At 51.7% G+C, this 17606-nt stretch overlaps 1 protein-coding gene across 10 annotated transcripts in view; it reads left to right on the top strand.

The window, feature by feature from the left end:
• Window positions 1–17606, top strand: part of ITGAE (integrin subunit alpha E) — a 121739-nt gene that overhangs the window by 58848 nt on the left and 45285 nt on the right. For 7 of the 10 annotated variants that reach the window (XR_013405948.1, XR_013405949.1, XR_013405950.1 and 4 more), the window contains exons 21-28: window positions 3693–3825; window positions 6142–6240; window positions 7422–7501; window positions 9569–9646; window positions 11273–11336; window positions 11415–11522; window positions 15448–15504; window positions 15808–15903. Coding sequence is in view for 7 of the 10 variants with exons in the window: in XM_077969903.1 (XP_077826029.1) it covers window positions 3693–3825; window positions 6142–6240; window positions 7422–7501; window positions 9569–9646; window positions 11273–11336; window positions 11415–11522; window positions 15448–15504; window positions 15808–15903 (715 nt within the window). In the remaining 3 variants the exon portion in view is untranslated. Of the gene's footprint in view, window positions 1–3692; window positions 3826–6141; window positions 6241–7421; window positions 7502–9568; window positions 9647–11272; window positions 11337–11414; window positions 11523–13365; window positions 13677–15447; window positions 15505–15807; window positions 15904–17606 lie in introns of those variants that run through there. The other 3 variants (XM_077969901.1, XM_077969905.1, XM_077969904.1) reach the window with 3 other exon arrangements.

Here is a 17606-nt window from a genome sequence, read left to right as displayed (position 1 = left end):
CTGAAGCTTGGGAGGCGGAGGGTGCAGTGAGCTGAGATCGTGCCACTGCACTCCAGCCTGGGCGACAGAGCGAGACTTCGATCGGGGGAAAAACAAAGCAAAACAAGCCGTCCCTTGTTAGTCCCAGCTAGTGCTGTGTGTGTTTTGTGATTCTGATGGCCAGCTGGCCGGAGTTGCCATATGGGAAGAACGCGGTTCCCCAAGTCCTGGTCAGCCGTTCCATAGACATCTGCAGGACCAACTGAAGACTTTCAGACACTCTGGAATCTGGCCTAACAAGCAGGCGCAGCTGTTTCCAGCAAGGAATTAATTACAGTCAAGAACCAACCTCCCAGCCAGCTACTTGGGTAGTACAGATACAGCACACACGGCTTGCCCTACATCGCCCCCTAGTGTACACAGCAAGCAAACGCTTCTCTTTCAAAAACACTAGGCCGGGCACGGTGGCTCAAGCCTGTAATCCCAGCACTTTGGGAGGCCGAGGCGGGCGGATCACGAGGTCAGGAGTTCGAGACCATCCTGGCTAACACGGTGACACCCCCCCCCTACTAAAAATACAAAAAATGAGCCGGGTGTGGTGGCGGGCGCCTGTAGTCCCAGCTACTTGGGAGGCTGAGGCAGGAGAATGACGTGAACCCAGGAGGCGGAGCTTGCAGTGAGCTGAGATAGCACCACTGCACTCCAGCCTGGGCAGCAGAGCGAGACTCCGTCTGCAAAAAACAAAAACAAAACAAAACAACACTAGTGAGCCTGGTTGTCGGCATCCAGCTGTCTCAGTGGTTTTTGACCTTTCTGAGGACATGGATCCCCTAAAGAATCTCATGAAGACTACACGCTACTCTACGTAGAAGATCACATGTGCATACATAAATGTTGGCATTCCAGGCCCTCTGAGACGGTCCCTAGGCCTCAGATTAGGCAACGCTGTTAAATATTCTGACGACACTGAGGTCTCACGCCTGGGCTCTGGGATGGTGCGTCCAGCTGACGTGTCAGCATCTCTGCTTCGTTATCCCATACGCCCCTCTTATCATGTCCCAGAGTGGACGCATCTTCTTCCATCCTTGGGTCTTCCGCCCGTGTTACCTCCCTCAGTCAATGGCTCAATGGCACTACTCAGCCACCTGAGCTAGAAACTCAGAACTCGCCCTTGACTCCTCTGTCCCCCCTCCCTGCCTCTTTTTTGTTTTGTTTGCTTTACTGTCTCTGACTTCTTTCCTTCTCCACTACTGTCGTCTTTTTCTTTCTTTTTTTGAGACAGGGTCTCACTCTGTCACCCAGGCAGGAGTGCAGTGGCGCAATCTCGGCTCACTGCAACCTCCGCCTCCCGGCTTCAAGTGCTTCTCCTGCCTCAGCCTCCCATGTAGCTGGGATTACAGGCACCCGTCACCACACTCAGCTAATTTTTGTATTTGTAGTAGAGACAGGGTTAGCCAGGCCGGTCTTGAACTCCTGGCCTCAAGTGTTCCACCCGCTCGCCTCCCAAAGTGCTGAGATTATAGGCGTGAGCCACCGTGTCCAGCCGTCCACTACTGTTTCCTTATTTCAGGCCTGTGTCATGTCTCGGGTGGAGACAGCAGGCTCTGTCTTTGCTTCCTGTCCCTCCCTCCAATCAATCCATCCTCTTCTCAGCTGGGATAAAAACCAAACCAAAACCAAACGATGAGAACAAAACACATGTCGCATTACTTCCGAGATCTGCACATTCCATCTTTGGACATTTCAGACGGAAAACAGTTTTCTTGGTATTGCTAATATGTTTTTCTCTAGACCTCAGCTACTGAGAGTGGTTCTGCACTTTGGGTCCCCGTGATACCTCAGCATTCTGTAGGAGGCTTTCACACATCCCCAGGTCCCTCTTTTCCAGGCCGCATGGACTCATGTCTTAAACCACAGCCTTTTAATGGGAAGGGTCTGAATGATTTTGTGGTAGGAAGCTGAGGCCAAGAAAGGGGGTGGGACAGTATGTCTTACGCACACCGGTCTCCAGTGCAAAGCAGTGCCCCATAAATACTGTGGTGTGGAAGAATTTGTGTCACAGAGTACCTCACCTAGGGTCACAGTGAATTGGTGGTAGAAAGAGGATTTGGGTACAGTTCTCTCAACTCTTTGGAGGCTGATAGACTCCAGGCATTTAATTCGCCTTTTTTTTTTTTTTTTTTTTTTTGAGACAGAGTTTCACTCTTGTTGCCCAGGCTGGAGTACAATGGTGCGCTCACGGCTCAATGCAACCTCCACCTCCCAGGTTCAAGCGATTCTCCTGCCTCAGCCTCCCGAATAGCTGGGATTACAGGTGCCTGTACCATGCCTGGCTATATATATATATATTTTTTTTTTTTTTTTTGAGATGTCACCTGGGCTGGAGTATAGTGGTGCGATCTCGGTTCACTGCAACCTCCGCCTCCCGGGTTCAAGCAATTCCCTGCCTCAGCCTCCTGAGTAGCTGAGACTACAGGTGCGTGCCGCCACACCCGGCTAATTTTTGTATTTTTAGTAGAGACAGGGTTTCACCATCTTGGTCAAGCTGGTCTTGAACTCCTGACCTCATAGTCCACCCGCCTTGGCCTCCCAAAGTGCTGGGATTACAGGCGTGAGCCACTGTCTCCAGCCAGTTTTTGTATTTTTAGTAGAGATGGGGTTTTGCCATGTTGGCCGGGCTGGTCTTGAACTCCTGACCTCAGGTGATCCACCCGCCTCGGCCTCCCAAAGTGCTGGGATGACAGGTAATTAGCCTGTCTTGGCTTCTGTTTCCTCTTCTGTGAAATGGAGAGTAGCTGTACTATGTCACAGGATCACTATGAGAGTTGAACTTGTGAGACACAGTCCTTGGCACATGGTAAGCACTAAATAAACGGCAGGTGTTACCATCATCTCATGCAGCAACTGACATGGGCGTGGCAGTCCAGCTGTTCGCTTATGTTGAGAGGAAAAATGTCTCAGCTAAATGTATTCCCTAGGCAACTTAATCTCAAAAGTTAGTTAAGAAGGTGCTATTCTGGGTTGTGTGTGGTGGCTCACACCTGTAGTCCTAGCACTGTGGGAGGCCAAGGCAGGTGGATCACCTGAGCCCAGGAGTTCAAGACACGCCTCCACATGGCGAGACACTGTCTCTACAAAAAAATACAAAAATTAGCTGGGCATCGGCCGGGCTGGGTGGCTCAGGCCTGTCATCCCAGCACTTTGGGAGGTCAAGGCAGGAGGATCACCTGAGGTCAGGAGTTCGAGACCAGCCCGACCAACATGGAGAAACCTTGTCTCTAATAAAGATACAAAATTAGCCAGGCATGATGGCGCATGCCTGTAACCCCAGCTACTCGGGAGGCTGCGACAGGAGAATTGCTTTAACCTGGGAAGCAGAGGTTGCGGTGAGCCGAGATCACGCCACTGCACTCCAGCCTGGGCAACAAGAGCAAAATTCCGTCTCAAAAAAAAAAAAAAAAAAATTAGCCAGGCATGGTGGTAAACACCTGTAGTCCCAGCTACTCGGGAGGCTGAGGTGGGAGGATCACTTGAGCCCAGGAAGTGGAGGCTGCAGTGAGCCACGATTGTGCTACAGCAGCCACACTCTAGCCTCGGTGACAGAGCAAGACCCCGTCTCAAAAAACAAAAACAAAACCAGAACATGCTATTCTATTGCATCGAAGTTTTTACAATTAAATAAACTGTACCCTTTTTATCTGTGCCCTGCGCAGGCAGGAATTGGTGGTGGGCCTCACAAAGGAGCTGACCCTGAACATCAGCCTAACTAACTCCGGGGAAGATTCCTACATGACAAGCATGGCTTTGAATTACCCCAGAAACCTGCAGTTTAAGAGGATGCAAAAGGTAACTGTCAGCGGCTGTGGAAACAGGTCCCTCACGCCCCTCCCTCGCTGCATGCCTGCTTTTCCGTGGCGACTCCCTCACTGGCACCCCTGCCTCCAGCCTCCTCCTGGTCCATCCAATAAATGGTTAATACCTAGATACATCCCCGCCAGTCCGGCTAACACGCCTCCCGAGCCACCATATTCTGCTGCACTGTGGCCTCCCTGTGTGCAACCTTCCTTCACCAGGGTTCTGAGAGAGGAGTGAGCTCCAATGCCCTAAGACGCTGAGAAAGTAAAAATTAGCTGAGACTGGGAACGCGAAAATCTGCCCTGCCATTCCCCAGGCTGGATCACAGACACAGATACTAGGAAACAGTCTGTTTCCCAAGGACACCCTGTGGCTGAGAAGTACCGCCACGCTGAGAAGTTCTGTTCTCTAAAATCAGATCAGAAAACTTTGCTGTTTGAAGTTACGTCGGTAATTATGAACCCCTGTCACTCTTGCCTGGAGAGTGCGAGTCATTTTGACCAAGAGAAGGGTCTGTTTCCATCTGAGGTACAGAGTTTCAGATGCAGTGTGTGTCCACTTTCTACTCTATATTAATGGTTTCCAAGGAAGCGGGCCCTGGGTCTGATTCACAGGCTGACCTGACGTTGGCTGACTGCTTGACACACAGCCCTGCTTTGGCATCAAAACGCGACTTTATTTACATTTCATCTGAACTCTACCCTTTCCCAGAGTCCTTTAATAACCGTCTTTTCTGTTGTTCAGTGATACACACAACAGTGTAGTTTTTGGCTGGGTGCGGTGGCCCACGCCTGTAATCCCAGCACTTTGGGAGGCCGAGGCAGGCAGGTGACCTGAGGTCAGCAGTTTGGACCAGCCTGGCCAACATGGCGAAACCCTGTCTCTACTAAAAATACAAAAATTAGCCAGGTGTAGTGGTGGGCACCTGTAGTCCCAGCTACTCTGGAGGCTGAGTCAGAAGAATCGCTTGAACCCGGAGGTAGAGGTTGCAGTGAGCCAAGATTGCGCCATTGCACTCCAGCCTGGGCGACAGAGCAAGACTCTGTCTCAAAAACAAACAACAGGCCGGGCGTGGTGGCTCAAGCCTGTAATCCCAGCACTTTGGGAGGCCGAGACGGGCAGATCATGAGGTCAGGAGATCGAGACCATCCTGGCTAACACGGTGAAACCCTGTACCTACTGGAAAAAAAAAAAAAAACTAGCCGGGCGAGGTGGCGGGCGCCTGTAGTCCCAGCTACTCAGGAGGCTGAGGCAGGAGAATGGTGTGAACCCGGCAGGCGGAGCTTGCAGTGAGCTGAGATCTGGCCACTGCACTCCAGCCTGGGTGACAGAGTGAAACTCCGTCTCAAAACAAACAAACAAACCCAAAGTGTACTTTTCCTCGTTGCAATGAGTCAATAAACTTGACTTTGTTGGACTGTAGGTTTGTCCCCGGTCATCTTAGGCTATTTGGGCTAGGACCGTATCCATTATATGAATGAAACAATCTCCTAGGCTGGGCGCGGTGGCTCACGCCTGTAATCCCAGCACTTTGGGAGGCTGAATCGAATGGATCACTTGAGGTCAGGAGTTCGAGACCAGCCTGGCTAACACAGTGAAACCCTGTTTCTATTAAAAATACAAAAAATTAGCCGGGCGTGGTGGCGGGCACCTATAATCCCGGCTACTCGGGAGACTGAGGCAGGAGAATTGCTTGAACCCGGGAGGTGGAGGTTGCAGTGAGCCCAGATCACGCCACTTCACTCCAGCCTGGGCGAAAGAGCGAAACTCCATCTCAAAAACCAAAAACAAAAACGAAAAACAATCTCCTAGGCGTCTAGAGGGGGACTAGGGATGCACCGTCCTTGGGAGAATTAAGAAAGCTCACTGCAGTCATCACCTGCCCCTCGGGGGTCCGGGTGGGGAGCCTTGGTGGCTTCGTGGCAGTGCTGGTGTGTGCCGGCCTTCAGCCAGGCTGTGGGTTACGTTTGCATCAGGCCAAGGCCGAGCTCAAATGCCTCCTTCCTCAGGAAGAGCTTATGGATTCCCCTGAGTTGGAATTCACCTTTCTCCACCGCAGTTCTCTGCAGCTCCCTCACGCAAGCACCCCTTAGGCCTTGTATTTAAATTCCTCGGGGATCTACCGCTGAGCCCGCTGAGACCGTCTGTCTGTCTTGTCAGGAAGACAGGGACCAAGCGGACTTTATTTCCTCAGCTCCTGGCAGGCAGAAAAATTAGTGAATGTCTGCTGAATTGGTGTGAGGAAACTGAGTTGGTTTTTTTTTTTTTTTTCGCTCTTTAAGAGAATGTCATCTGCTCTGTTAACAGCCTCCCTCTCCAAACATTCAGTGTGATGACCCTCAGCCGGCTGCTTCTGTCCTGGTCATGACCTGCAGGATCGGTCACCCCGTCCTCAGGAGGTCGTCTGTGAGTCGGTTTGGACTGATTTGCTCTTCCCGCCACCTGCAGTTGGCGTCCTCTGCATCTTAGTCTCATTTGAATCCCTCGGTTCCAGCTTTGCGCTTCCCTTGACTGCAGTCAGTCCGTCCTCAGCGGCACCTCGGCACCTACAGTGGCTGAGTTGGCTCTGAAAGGAGGGCGTGATGGGGACGGGAGCTTTCTAGTACACAGCCCTAGATGAACTGCCTGCTCACCTCGGGGAAGTGGAGTGAAGTTGGAGGGCATGTCAGACCAAAAGTTGTTGGTTTTTTTTTTTTTTTTTTGAGATGGAGTCTTGCTCTGTCGCCCAGGCTGGAATGCAGTGGTGCCATCTCAGCTCACTACAACCTCTGCCTCCCAGGTTCAAGTGATTCTCCTGCCTCAGCCTCCTACGTAGCTGGGATTACAGGCGTGCACCACTACACCAGCTAATTTTTTTAATACTTTTGGTAGAGATGGTTTTCACCATGTTGGCCAGGCTGGTCTCTAACTCCTGCCCTCAAGTGATCCGCCTGCCTTGACCTCCCAAAGTGCTGGGATGACAGGCATGAACCACCATGCCCGGCCAAGACCAAAAGTCATTAACCCTGAGCTGTCACTGATCATCTCTGCTGTGGGAAATTTCTGAAGTGGCTTTTTCAACTATAAAACGGGAATGAGGCCGCCTGCCCTGCTTACTCCATATTTGTATTTGAGGCTTAAATGATATAATGGGGCTGGGCGTGGTGGTTCACGCCTCTAATCCGAGCACTTTGGAAGGCCAAGGTGGGTGGATCGCTTGAGGTCAGGAGTTTGAGACCAGCCTGGCCAACATGGAGAAACCCCGTCTCTACTAAAAATACAAAATTAGCCAGGCATGGTGGTGCATGCCTGTAGTCCCAGCTACTCAGGAGGCTGAGGCAGGAGAATCGCTTGAACCTGGGAGGCGGAGGTTGCAGTGAGCCGAGATCACGTCACTGCACTCCATCCTGGGTGACAAAGCGAGACTCCATCTCAAAAAAAAAAAAAAAAAGAAAGAATGGAAAGGAAACATGCTGTGTTACAAAAATGTGAGGAATGTGAAAATCTGAGGAATCGTCTCCTAGGTCTGTTCCAGGAGTAGCCAGCGGTCTGAACTGTGAGTGGTATAGGGAGGAATCAAGTGACCAATTTTTTCTCCTTTAAAATAGGCTCATGTCTCAGTCGTTTGGCAGCTAGAGGAGAATGCCTTTCCAAACAGGACAGCAGACATCACTGTGACCGTCACCAAGTAAGTACTGCCTGGGTCACAGCAGAGTCAGGCCATGACCCTGGAAGACATCTCCCTACCACATGTGTGCTGTGAGAGGAGTGGCCCCCTTATTGCCCAGGAAGAAAGGAAACCCCAGTGAGCCCACGGAAGGCATCTGTGTCCCCGCAGGGACTCGACTTGCTCTTCTTGTCACCAGAGACAATTAAAATGTTCTTTTATCCACACACACAGTAAAACGGTGGCACAGTCTGGTGGCATGAGCCTTGCAGTTCTGGTTCTGGTTCACTCAGCTTTGGAATAGCGTGGGGTAGCTCTGTTATCTGCAAGACCTCTATGTTTGGGGGTAAGGGGAGAGTGCTGTTGGGAAGAGTTCTCAAATGGAGGTGACTCTGCCCACCAGAGGCCGTGCCCGTTTTGACTGCCGTGATGTGGGGGGGGGGTGTTCAGTAGCACATCTGGTGGGTAGAGGCCAGGAATACTGCTACACATCACACAGAGCAGTACAGGACAGCCCCCACAACCAAGAACTAACTGGCCCAAAATGTCAATAGTGTGGAGGCTGAGAAGCCCTTTTAAAATCAGCATTTTTCTAAGTGTGGTCTTCTAGAGACAATTCCGAACTCCAGTTGCTTATCTCTGAAAGCCTTTTCTTTTTCTTTTTTTTGGGATGGAGTCTCGTTCTGTCTCCCAGGCTGGAGTGCAGTGCGCGATCTCAGCTTACTGCAACCTCTGCCTCCCGGGTTCAAGCAATCTCTGCCTCAGCCTCCCACGTTGCTGGGATTACAGGCGCCCACCACCACGCCCAGCTAATTTTTGCAGTTTTAGTAGAGACGGGGTTTCACCATCTTGGCCAAGCTGGTCTTGAACTCCTGACGTCGTGATCCACCAGCTTTGGCCTCCCAAAGTGCTGGGATTACAGGTGTGAGCTACCGTGCCTGGCCTCTGAGAGCCTTTCCTTATCTGACTGCCAGTGACCCGGGGAGCCAGGTGCAGAAGCTCCTGTTACGCAGTGAGAACACATGGACACAGGGAGGGGAACAACACACACTGGGGCCTGTGGGAGGGGCAGGGGGAGGGAGAGCATCAGGAAGAATAGCTGATACATGCTGGGCTTAGTAACTAGGTTCTGGGTTGACAGGTACAGCAAAGCACCATGGCACACGTTCACCTATGTAACAAACCTGCACATCCTGCACATGTACCCTGGAACTTAAAAAAAAAGGCTGGAGGCCGGGCGCGGTGGCTCACGCCTGTAATCCCAGCACTTTGGGAGGCTGAGGCGGGCGAATCACAAGGTCAGGAGATCGAGACCACGGTGAAACCCTGTCTCTACTAAAAATACAAAAAATGAGCCGGGCGAGGTGGTGGGCGCCTGTGGTCCCAGCTACTTGGGAGGCTGGGGCAGGAGAATGGCGTGAACCCGGGAGGCGGAGCTTGCAGTGAGCCAGGATTGCGCCACTGCACTCTAGCTTGGGTGACAGAGCAAGACTCCGTCTCAAAAAAAAAAAAAAAAAAAAAGGCCGGGTGCAGTGGCTCACGCCTGTAATCCCAGCACTTTGGGAGGCTGAGGCAGGCAGATCACTTGAGGTCAGGAGTTTGAGACCAGCCTGGCCAACATGGTGAAACCCCGTCTCTACTAAAAATACAAAAATTAACAGGGCGTGGTGGCACACGCCTGTAATTCCAGCTACTGAGGAGGCTGAGGCATGAGAATTGCTTGAACCCGGCAGGGGGGAGGTTGCAGTGAGCTGAGATCGCACCACTGCACTCCAGCCTGGGCAACAGGGCGAGGCCCTTTTTAAGAAGCACTTGCCCATCCTGGCTAACACGGTGAAACCCCGTCTCTACTAAAAAAAATGGAAAAAATTAGCCGGGCGTGGTAGCGGGCACCTGTGGTCCCAGCTACTCGGGAGGCTGAGGCAGGAGAATGGTGTGAACCCAGGAGGCGGAGCTTGCAGTGAGCCGAGATCGCGCCACTGCACTCCAGCCTGGGCAACAGAGCAAGACTCTGTCTCAGAAAAAAAAAAAAGAAGCACTTGCTATGTACAAAGCAGGTGTGCTGTGAACTAACACTCTTATTCCTAGTTCCAATGAAAGACGGTCTGTGGCCGAGGAGACCCACACCCTTCAATTCAGGCATGGCTTCGTTGCAGTTCTCTCCAAGTAAGTACTCCTGAGGGGCCAGCACTAGTGTGACTCCGTCGCCCAGGGGACGGCTTTGGGCTCTCTGTCTTGTAGACGGAGCTGGTGGTCAGGATGAATGTGGACACTGTCCTTCTGAGAGGAGCCTGCTTAGAACCCAGGCTCTGATATTGATCTCTAGGGTACTAACGTTTGGGTCACAGAAATCCCATTGTGGTCATCAAAGGAGGTGTGTTGCCAACTAGTCTTGCTACAAAAGGGAATTAATATGACGTTGTGGAGGGAAGAAGGCAGCTGTGGGACTGGGAAGTAAGGAGGGGATGGGGATAATGAGTAAATGAACCAGCCCAACTATACAGAATTCAAATATTCCACTTCACCCCAACTGCGATACGAGCACTTTACATTTTGAAATTCAGCTTTTTTTTTTTTTTTTTTTTTTGAGACGGAGTCTCGCTGTCGCCCAGGCTGGAGTGCAGTGGCCGGATCTCAGCTCACTGCAAGCTCAGCCTCCCAGGTTCCCGCCACTCTCCTGCCTCAGCCTCCCGAGTAGCTGGGACTACAGGCGCCCGCCACCACGCCCGGCTAGTTTTTTGTATTTTTTAGTAGAGACGGGGTTTCACCAGGGTAGCCAGGATGGTCTCGATCTCCTGACCTCATGATCCGCCCGTCTCGGCCTCCCAAAGTGCTGGGATTACAAGCTTGAGCCACCGCGCCCGGCCGACATTCAGCTTTTATTCCTTTTTTTTTTTTTTTTTTTTTTTTTAACTGAGACAAAGTCTCACTCTGTTGCCCAGGCTGGAGCACTTGGTGCTATCTCAGCTCACTGCAACCTCTGCTGCCCGGGTTCAAGCAATTCTCCTGCTTCAGCCTCCTGAGTAGTTGAGACTACAGGTGGATACCACAAGGCCCAACTAATTTTTTAAAAATTTACTTTAGTAGAGATGGGGATTTCACCATGTTGGCCAGGCTGGTCTTGAACTCCTGGCCTCAGGTGATCCGCCCGCCTTGGCCTCCCAAAGTACTGGGGTGACAGGCGTGAGCCACCGCACCTGGCCTCATTCCTCGTAAAGGTCTGGTGCCCTCTGTCCTAGCGTATTCAGTTGAAAGCACTCAAGTTCATTCAAAAAGAGGCCGGGCACGGTGGCTCACACCTGTCATCCCAGCACTTTGGGAGGCTGAGGTGGGTGGATCACCTGAGGTCAGGAGTTCGAGACCAGCCTGGCTAACATGGCAAAACCCTGTCTCTACTAAAAATATGAAAATTAGCCAGGTGTGATGGCAGGCGCCTGTAATCTCAGCTACTCGGGGGGCTGAGGCAGGAGAATCACTTGAACCCGGGAGGCAGAGGTTTCAGTGAGCCGAGATCGCACCACTGCACTCCAGTCTGGGTGACAGAGCAAGACGCCATCTCAAAAAAAAAAAAGAAAAAAAAAAAAAAGAAAGGAGGATGGGTGCGGTGGCTCATGCCTGTCATCCCAAGACTTTGGCAGGCTGAGGTGGAGGATCACTTGAGCCCGGGAGGTTGAGGCTACACTGAGCCATGATTGTTCCACTGCGCTCTAGCCTGGGCAACAGAGTGAGACCCTGTCTCCAAAAAAGGGAGAAAGAGTCCTCAAGGGCTGATGCATGTCCTCTCAATTGCAGACCATCCATAATGTACGTGCACACAGGCCAGGTGCTTTCTCACCACAAAGAATTCGTCTTCCATGTAAGTACTTATTATTGTAAAGCTATAGGTGGCAAAGCAACACCCGCTTTGAGTTCCTACTCTGATTTTAATTTGCAGATACATGGGGAAAACCTCTTTGGAGCAGAATACCAGTTGCGAATTTGTGTCCCAACCAAATTACGTGGTCTCCAGATTGTAACAGTGAAGAACCTGACGAGGACTCAGGTATTTAAAGGCAGTTCTTTATCACAATCGCATCTTTTTCCAGAGTGACCACAGAGTCTCAAGTATAAAAAACCAGAGTTCTAGAAACGGAGGAAAGACAAGTTAACCATGGGAAAAGACTAGGAGTAAATTACCAAAATCCTGTTCAGAAGGAATCTCAATCACTCAGATCTTAAAGCAACCTGTCAGTTTCCCTCCGTTGAGGAAAAATAAGCAAAAATTAAAACCTTGTCAGTAGACAGAGACATTTCCCCTTTGAAAATTGATAAATTCTGCTTCTCTGTTTGACTGATACAACATGTGACATTTCTTACACTGCCCCCTGTAAGTTGCTTACTAGCTTCCCTTCTTCTCCCCTGAGACTCTTTTTTTGGTCTCTGCTTTGCCTCAGCCTCTTTACTTTCAGTTGTCTCATCTGTAGTCTGGTTCCCAAAGCTAGCCTTGATACCTGAAGCAACAGGCTCTGCTCAGTATGACGGCTGAAGCCTGGGCTTTTTTTTCTTTTTTTCTCACACTACATCAGTGTCAATGCTCAAAAAATGGAAACGAATTTACAGAAACGACTCTGCTGACAATTAGAAAGAGGGCTTACAGGTCAGGTACCATGGCTCACGCCTGTAATCCCAGCACTCGGGATGCTGAGGTGGGTGGATCACAAGGTCAGGAGTTCGAGACCAGCCTGGCCAACATGGTGAAATCCCGTCTCTACTAAAAAAAAAATACAGAAAATTAGCCAGGCGTGGTGGCGTCCGCCTGTAATCCCAGCTACTCGGGAGGCTGAGGTAGGAGAATTGCTTGAACCCGGGAGGTGGAGGTTGCAGGGAGCTGAGATGTGCCACTGCACTCCAGCCTGGGTGACAGAGCAAGACTGTCTCAATACAATAAAATAAAGAGGGCTTACAAATAGAAACATTTGCATTCATATGCAGTTTATTTATTTTTAAAAATAGAGGCAGGGGTCTTGCTATGTTGACCAGGCTAGATTTGAATTCCTGGGCTCAAGCGATCCTCCTGCCTCAGCTTCCCGAGTAGCTGGGACTACAGGCGCACGCCACCGCGCCCAGCTAGTTTACTTTTTAAAGAACGTTTGTTATCAGCACATTTAAACATTTCAACAAATATTTCAGTTTCCATTTGGAAACAAAATTCTTGTTTGAAAAGCTGACTGGAAGCCTGTGAGAATGGGAGTTCCACCCTGCTCTGAGGATGGAGGCTGAAACGGCACCAGAGGCTTCAAGACCAGCCTCCTCTCACTTGGGGGCAGTCAGACACATTGAGCTTACTTAAATAGACTGTGCTGGCAGAGCAAGTCAGCGGCAGAGCTGAAGTTCAGCATTGTCCTGTGGAACTCCCGGATCTGCTTCCTGATTTGCTTCATGGCAGGAGTGTTACATTTACTCTTGAAGGTCATTTGTTTCAGAATCTTGTCTGTCAGGTAATGTAGCCAGAGCACATTACTATAAGGGTGATATTCTCCCCAGCAGTTGTTATTCTCCTTCTTCATGAGCCTGTAGATGTCAAACTGGTAGTCGCCGTCACCGGTAAACAGGTCCTCGTCCATGGAAACGTCGCAGAAAACCACAATCCCGTCGCGTTCCAAGCGGGACAGGGTGTAGTCAATGATGCTGACTTGCAGCCCACGGGTGGGGATGGTGCTGCTCTTCCCGTTGAGGGTGTAGTGGAGTTCTTTGAGGCTGGTTTTCTTTAAGAGCACATTCCCCCAGTGTAAGTCTCGGTGCTCAAACCGCAGTGATGCCTCCGCCACTGCGAGGGAGGCTGTGAGCTGGTGTAGAATGCTCTTTGCAGTAGCCAAGGAAGACAACTTGGTTTTCATTTGCTCTAGGTCAGTCCCTCCAAACTCAAATTCCAGCACAATGAAGAGCTGGTCGTCTTTAAAAAAATCAGGCCGGTCATTTGCGGAGCCTTTGGTTGAATGATAGTGATCCCAGGCTTTGAGGAGCAAGGGAGGGTAAGATCCCTGGACACAGTGCACTGAGTTCAGCCCGATAAAGCCTTCAGTGCGGTTGCACACTTCACCGGATAAGAGGCTCAACTCTTTGGAGATGATGATCTCTGGCAGGATTTCCTCAAAGGTTTTCTGATGGGATCCATTGACTAAATCGGGTCCTTCAATAGCAATGATTTTTATGGCTACAGGTGCATGATCAGCAGTTGTTCGAAACACTTCGCCAAACACCCCTTCCCCAATCTTCTCACAGCATTGCAGTTTTTCTGTGGGAAGGCAATGGCTAAAGGGGACAGGACCCTTCTGATTGCATTCCCCATAAACCTTTTCAGCATCAGATGCCTTTTTGTTTGAAATACTTAGAGTGTTTAAGGGGCTTAGCAAATACATTGAGGAGGAGTGCCAAGAGGACAGAGCACCACTTGTTTTGTTCATGACATGCCGGTTTGAACATTCTGATAGGAGGGATCCAGAGAGAGAAGTGGCAGTGGTATAGATGCTGCAGACCTCTGACACATCAGTCACAATTTTCTTCTTGTGGAAACTGAAGGAAGCCCTGGTTTTGGTCCAAAAGCTGGCATTCTGTAAAGGAGTCAGGTCCTGGGTGGGGAACGAATCTTTTCTCATCTCTTGGCCCTTTTTAAAGTGGTGGGAATGGAGGAGAGAGGTTTCCCTTGCCTCCTGATGTTTGCTCTTCCGGCTTGGTCTAGTTCTCTCCAGCCTGTCGATTCCCCCTGGCACAATGCGGCCCTTGGAAACGCTGGCTTCCTGATGCTCTCTCGGGACGGCCTCTTGAAGCGCTCTCTCTTGACAAGAGACTTGGCCCGTGGCCCTCCTCTTGCCTGTGTTTGACAGACCTGGACACTCCGGTCCACTTCCCACCAGTTTCCTTTTACTGCAGGATTCCCTCATATTCTTCCCATCTGCCCCAAACTCGGAATCCTCAGGGGTTCCTGAGTTCACAAGACCAAAGATTGCTGACCTGAGGCTGGCACGGGTTTGGTGGACCATCCTGGTGAGCCTGACTCCTCCTGTCGCTTCCTCCTGGGAGCAGGGGAGAGACGCTTGGTCCAGGGAGACTTCCGGGAGGTAGAGGCCGCTCGGGACGGCTGACGCTGCAACCAGAGAGGCGGAGGTGCCGATCGAGATGGCCCTGTCCCTTGGCGTTGGGGACCCGGGGCCGGGCGAGGCCAGAGAGCTGAACAGGGAAGCACTGGTGCCCACCTCGTCGCCGTCCCTGGGCTGGCCGCACGCGCTGAGGTCCGGGCTGAGGCGGCCGGGGTCGCGGCTGGGGAAGGGCGGGAGTCGGAGCGGGCCGCAGGGGGTGCTGCACTTCTGCGGGGGCCGAGTTCGCAGCCCCAGGCGTCTTGGGGTCACGGTGAGGCTCGGGCGAGCTCGCAGCTTCCGGCGCTTTGGGGTCACGGTCAGGCTGGGCCGGTCCTTGGGGACTCGGCCGCCGGGACGCCTCCGCCGCCGCCTCACCGGGCTGCCGGGGAAGTCGGGGTCGTCCGGATCGTCGGGATCGTCAGGATCGTCAGGATCGTCGGACTGCGAGGGGTCGCCGATGCTGGCGTCGCTGCTGCCGCTGCTGTTGAAGAAACGCCTCCGGTCCTGCGGCGGGAACCACTGCGCGGCTTCCCGGCCCGGCCGCCGCTGTCTCCTGCCGTCGGCAGCCCCATAAGTGCGGAAAAGCCGGCTCCCAAATCCCGGGGGCGAAGCCGCCATGGCCAGCACCCGCCAAGATGTTCAAACGCAAACATCGCGAGACTTCCGCGCGACGCGGACGCGCCGGCCTGCCGCGGGGTCCTAGCTCCCGGCTCTGCGCATGCGCACCTCGCCGGGGCACGGGTCCGGGCACTGGCCGGGGCCGGGGCCGGGGCCGGGGCCGGGGCCGGGGCGGGAACTGAAAACTGGCGGCTCGGTTTGTTCAGCGCGTCGCGGTCATGGGTCTCGTTTCAGGCCTTCACGGTGTGCACCTGGAGTCAGGAGCGCGCTTGTGGATTCATTCCGGTTCAGGTAAGTGTGGCCGTCCCGACAGGCCAGGGGAGGGCGGAGAGCCTGAAGCGGGTGAACGAGAGGCCAGGAGACCGTTTTTCCAGGGTTACCCCTGCCTGCCAGTGCCGGGGGCTCCCAGGCCCTCCCTAGCTTCGTCCCTGGGTCTCATTTGCTCCCGCCGGAGCTTTGCTTGGGCCGAGGTGAGCGCTGAAATTGCGCACACCCTCTATTCTGGGACCTTACGATGCTCTGTGTCCAAAGTGTTAAACGTGTCAGTCTTTCCGCACGGAAAGGAATCGTGTTAACTAGACCCTGCTTCTCCAGCATGTGGAAGAATGGCATTCAGTGAGCTGTGTCATCGCTTCAGATAATGAAAATGTAACCGTGGCTGCAGAGATCTCCGTGGATCACTCTGAGGAGGTATTTGAGACTGAAATGCTCCAGATTTGATTATCCAGTTGCTCACGGGCATCGCCCCCGAGAAGAGATAATAGCATCTTTGTATACCATGTCCAAAATAGGTCTTTTGGTGCGAAAAACCAACCCTCTGTTTCAACCCGTTCCTTAGCTGCCCTCAGGAGGGTGATTTACTCCAGTTACAGGACAAAGAACTCTAGGGATTACCTGTGACTCCGCTTTCCTACATCCCCACGTCTTTTCTAGCAGCAAGCCCTGCCATTTCAGTGCCAAAATATACCCAAAATCCATTCACTTCTCTCCATTTCCACTGCCGTTGTAATTCAAACTACCCTTTCTTGCCAGGGCTGTTGCAATCACCTTCAGCCTGCTTTTCTTGCCTCTGTTTTTCCCACATTCTCTATAAATAATTCCCACGTAACAGCTATCCATCTTCTAAGAGCAGACATTAGATTGTGCCACTCCCCTGCCTATTTAAAAAACAAAACAAAACAAAACTGGTGCTTGAGCACACTTAGACTAAAATCCATACTTTTTTCATGGCCAGAGCAAGGCACTACTTGATCTGGTCTCTGCTTAATTCTTCAACTTCATCTCCTAGTACTCGCCTTTCTCTCCCACTGCCCCTTTTATTATTTTATTTTATTTTTTTTTTTTTTGAGACAAAGTCTTGTTCTGTCGCCCAGGCTGGAGTGCAGTGGCACGATCTCTGCTCACTGCAAGCTCTGCCTCCCGGGTTCACGCCATTCTTCTGCCTCAGCCTCCTGAGTAGCTGGGACTACAGGCGCCCACCACCACTCCTGGCTAATTTTTTGTATTTTTTTTAGTAGAGATGGGGTTTCACTGTGTTAGCCAGGATGGTTTCGATCTCCTGACCTCGTGATCCGCCCACCTCGGCCTCCCAAAGTGCTGGGATTACAGGCGTGAGCCACTGCACCCGGCCCACTGCCCCTTTTATAATCGGATTATTCTGTCCTATTCTTCTAGCTTGCCAGTACAGTATTATTCTGGCCATAAGACTTTGTACTTGCTGTTCCTTTGCTTAACACTGCTCTTCCCCTAGGTCCTCATGGAGGTGGTTTCTTCTTAAATTTAGCTCAGGTGTTCTTTTCTCTTTTCTTTTCTTTCTTTCTTTTTTTTTTTTTTTTTTTTTGAGACGGAGTCTCGCTCTGCCACCCAGGCTGGAGTGCAGTGGCCAGATCTCAGCTCACTGCAAGCTCCGCCTCCCGGCTTCAAGCGATTCTCCTGCCTCAGTCTCCTGAGTAGCTGGGATTACAGGTATGCGCCACCACGCCCGGCTAATTTTGTATTTTTAGTAGAGATGGGGTTTCATCATGTTGGTCAGGCTGGTCTTGAACTCCCGACCTCAGGTGATCCGCCCACCTCGGCCTCCCAAAGTGCTGGGATTACAGGCGTGAGCCACCATGCCCAGCCTCAGGTGTTATTTTCTTAGAGAGGCCTTCCCTGATTACTTATCCTAAAGTGGGAATTAGTGATCAAGTGATCAAGTTTAATGTCTTGCAGTGATCCAGGTGACATTCATGAGGTCTCAACTGAAGAAGTAGCAATGGGGGTGGAAAAGAAAGGGACAGGTACAAGATAAAATTAAAAAAAGAATTGTGAGTGTGGTGGCTCACATCTGTAATCCCAACACTTTGGCAGGCTGAGGCGGGAGGATTGCTTGAGGCCAGGAGTTCAAGATCAAC

This window comes from Macaca mulatta, chromosome 16 (assembly GCF_049350105.2).
Source record: "Macaca mulatta isolate MMU2019108-1 chromosome 16, T2T-MMU8v2.0, whole genome shotgun sequence".
In the NCBI taxonomy this organism is placed as follows: Eukaryota; Metazoa; Chordata; class Mammalia; order Primates; family Cercopithecidae; genus Macaca; species Macaca mulatta.
Note: the sequence above shows the minus strand (reverse complement) of the source record. Positions and strands in the feature narration are given on the sequence as shown.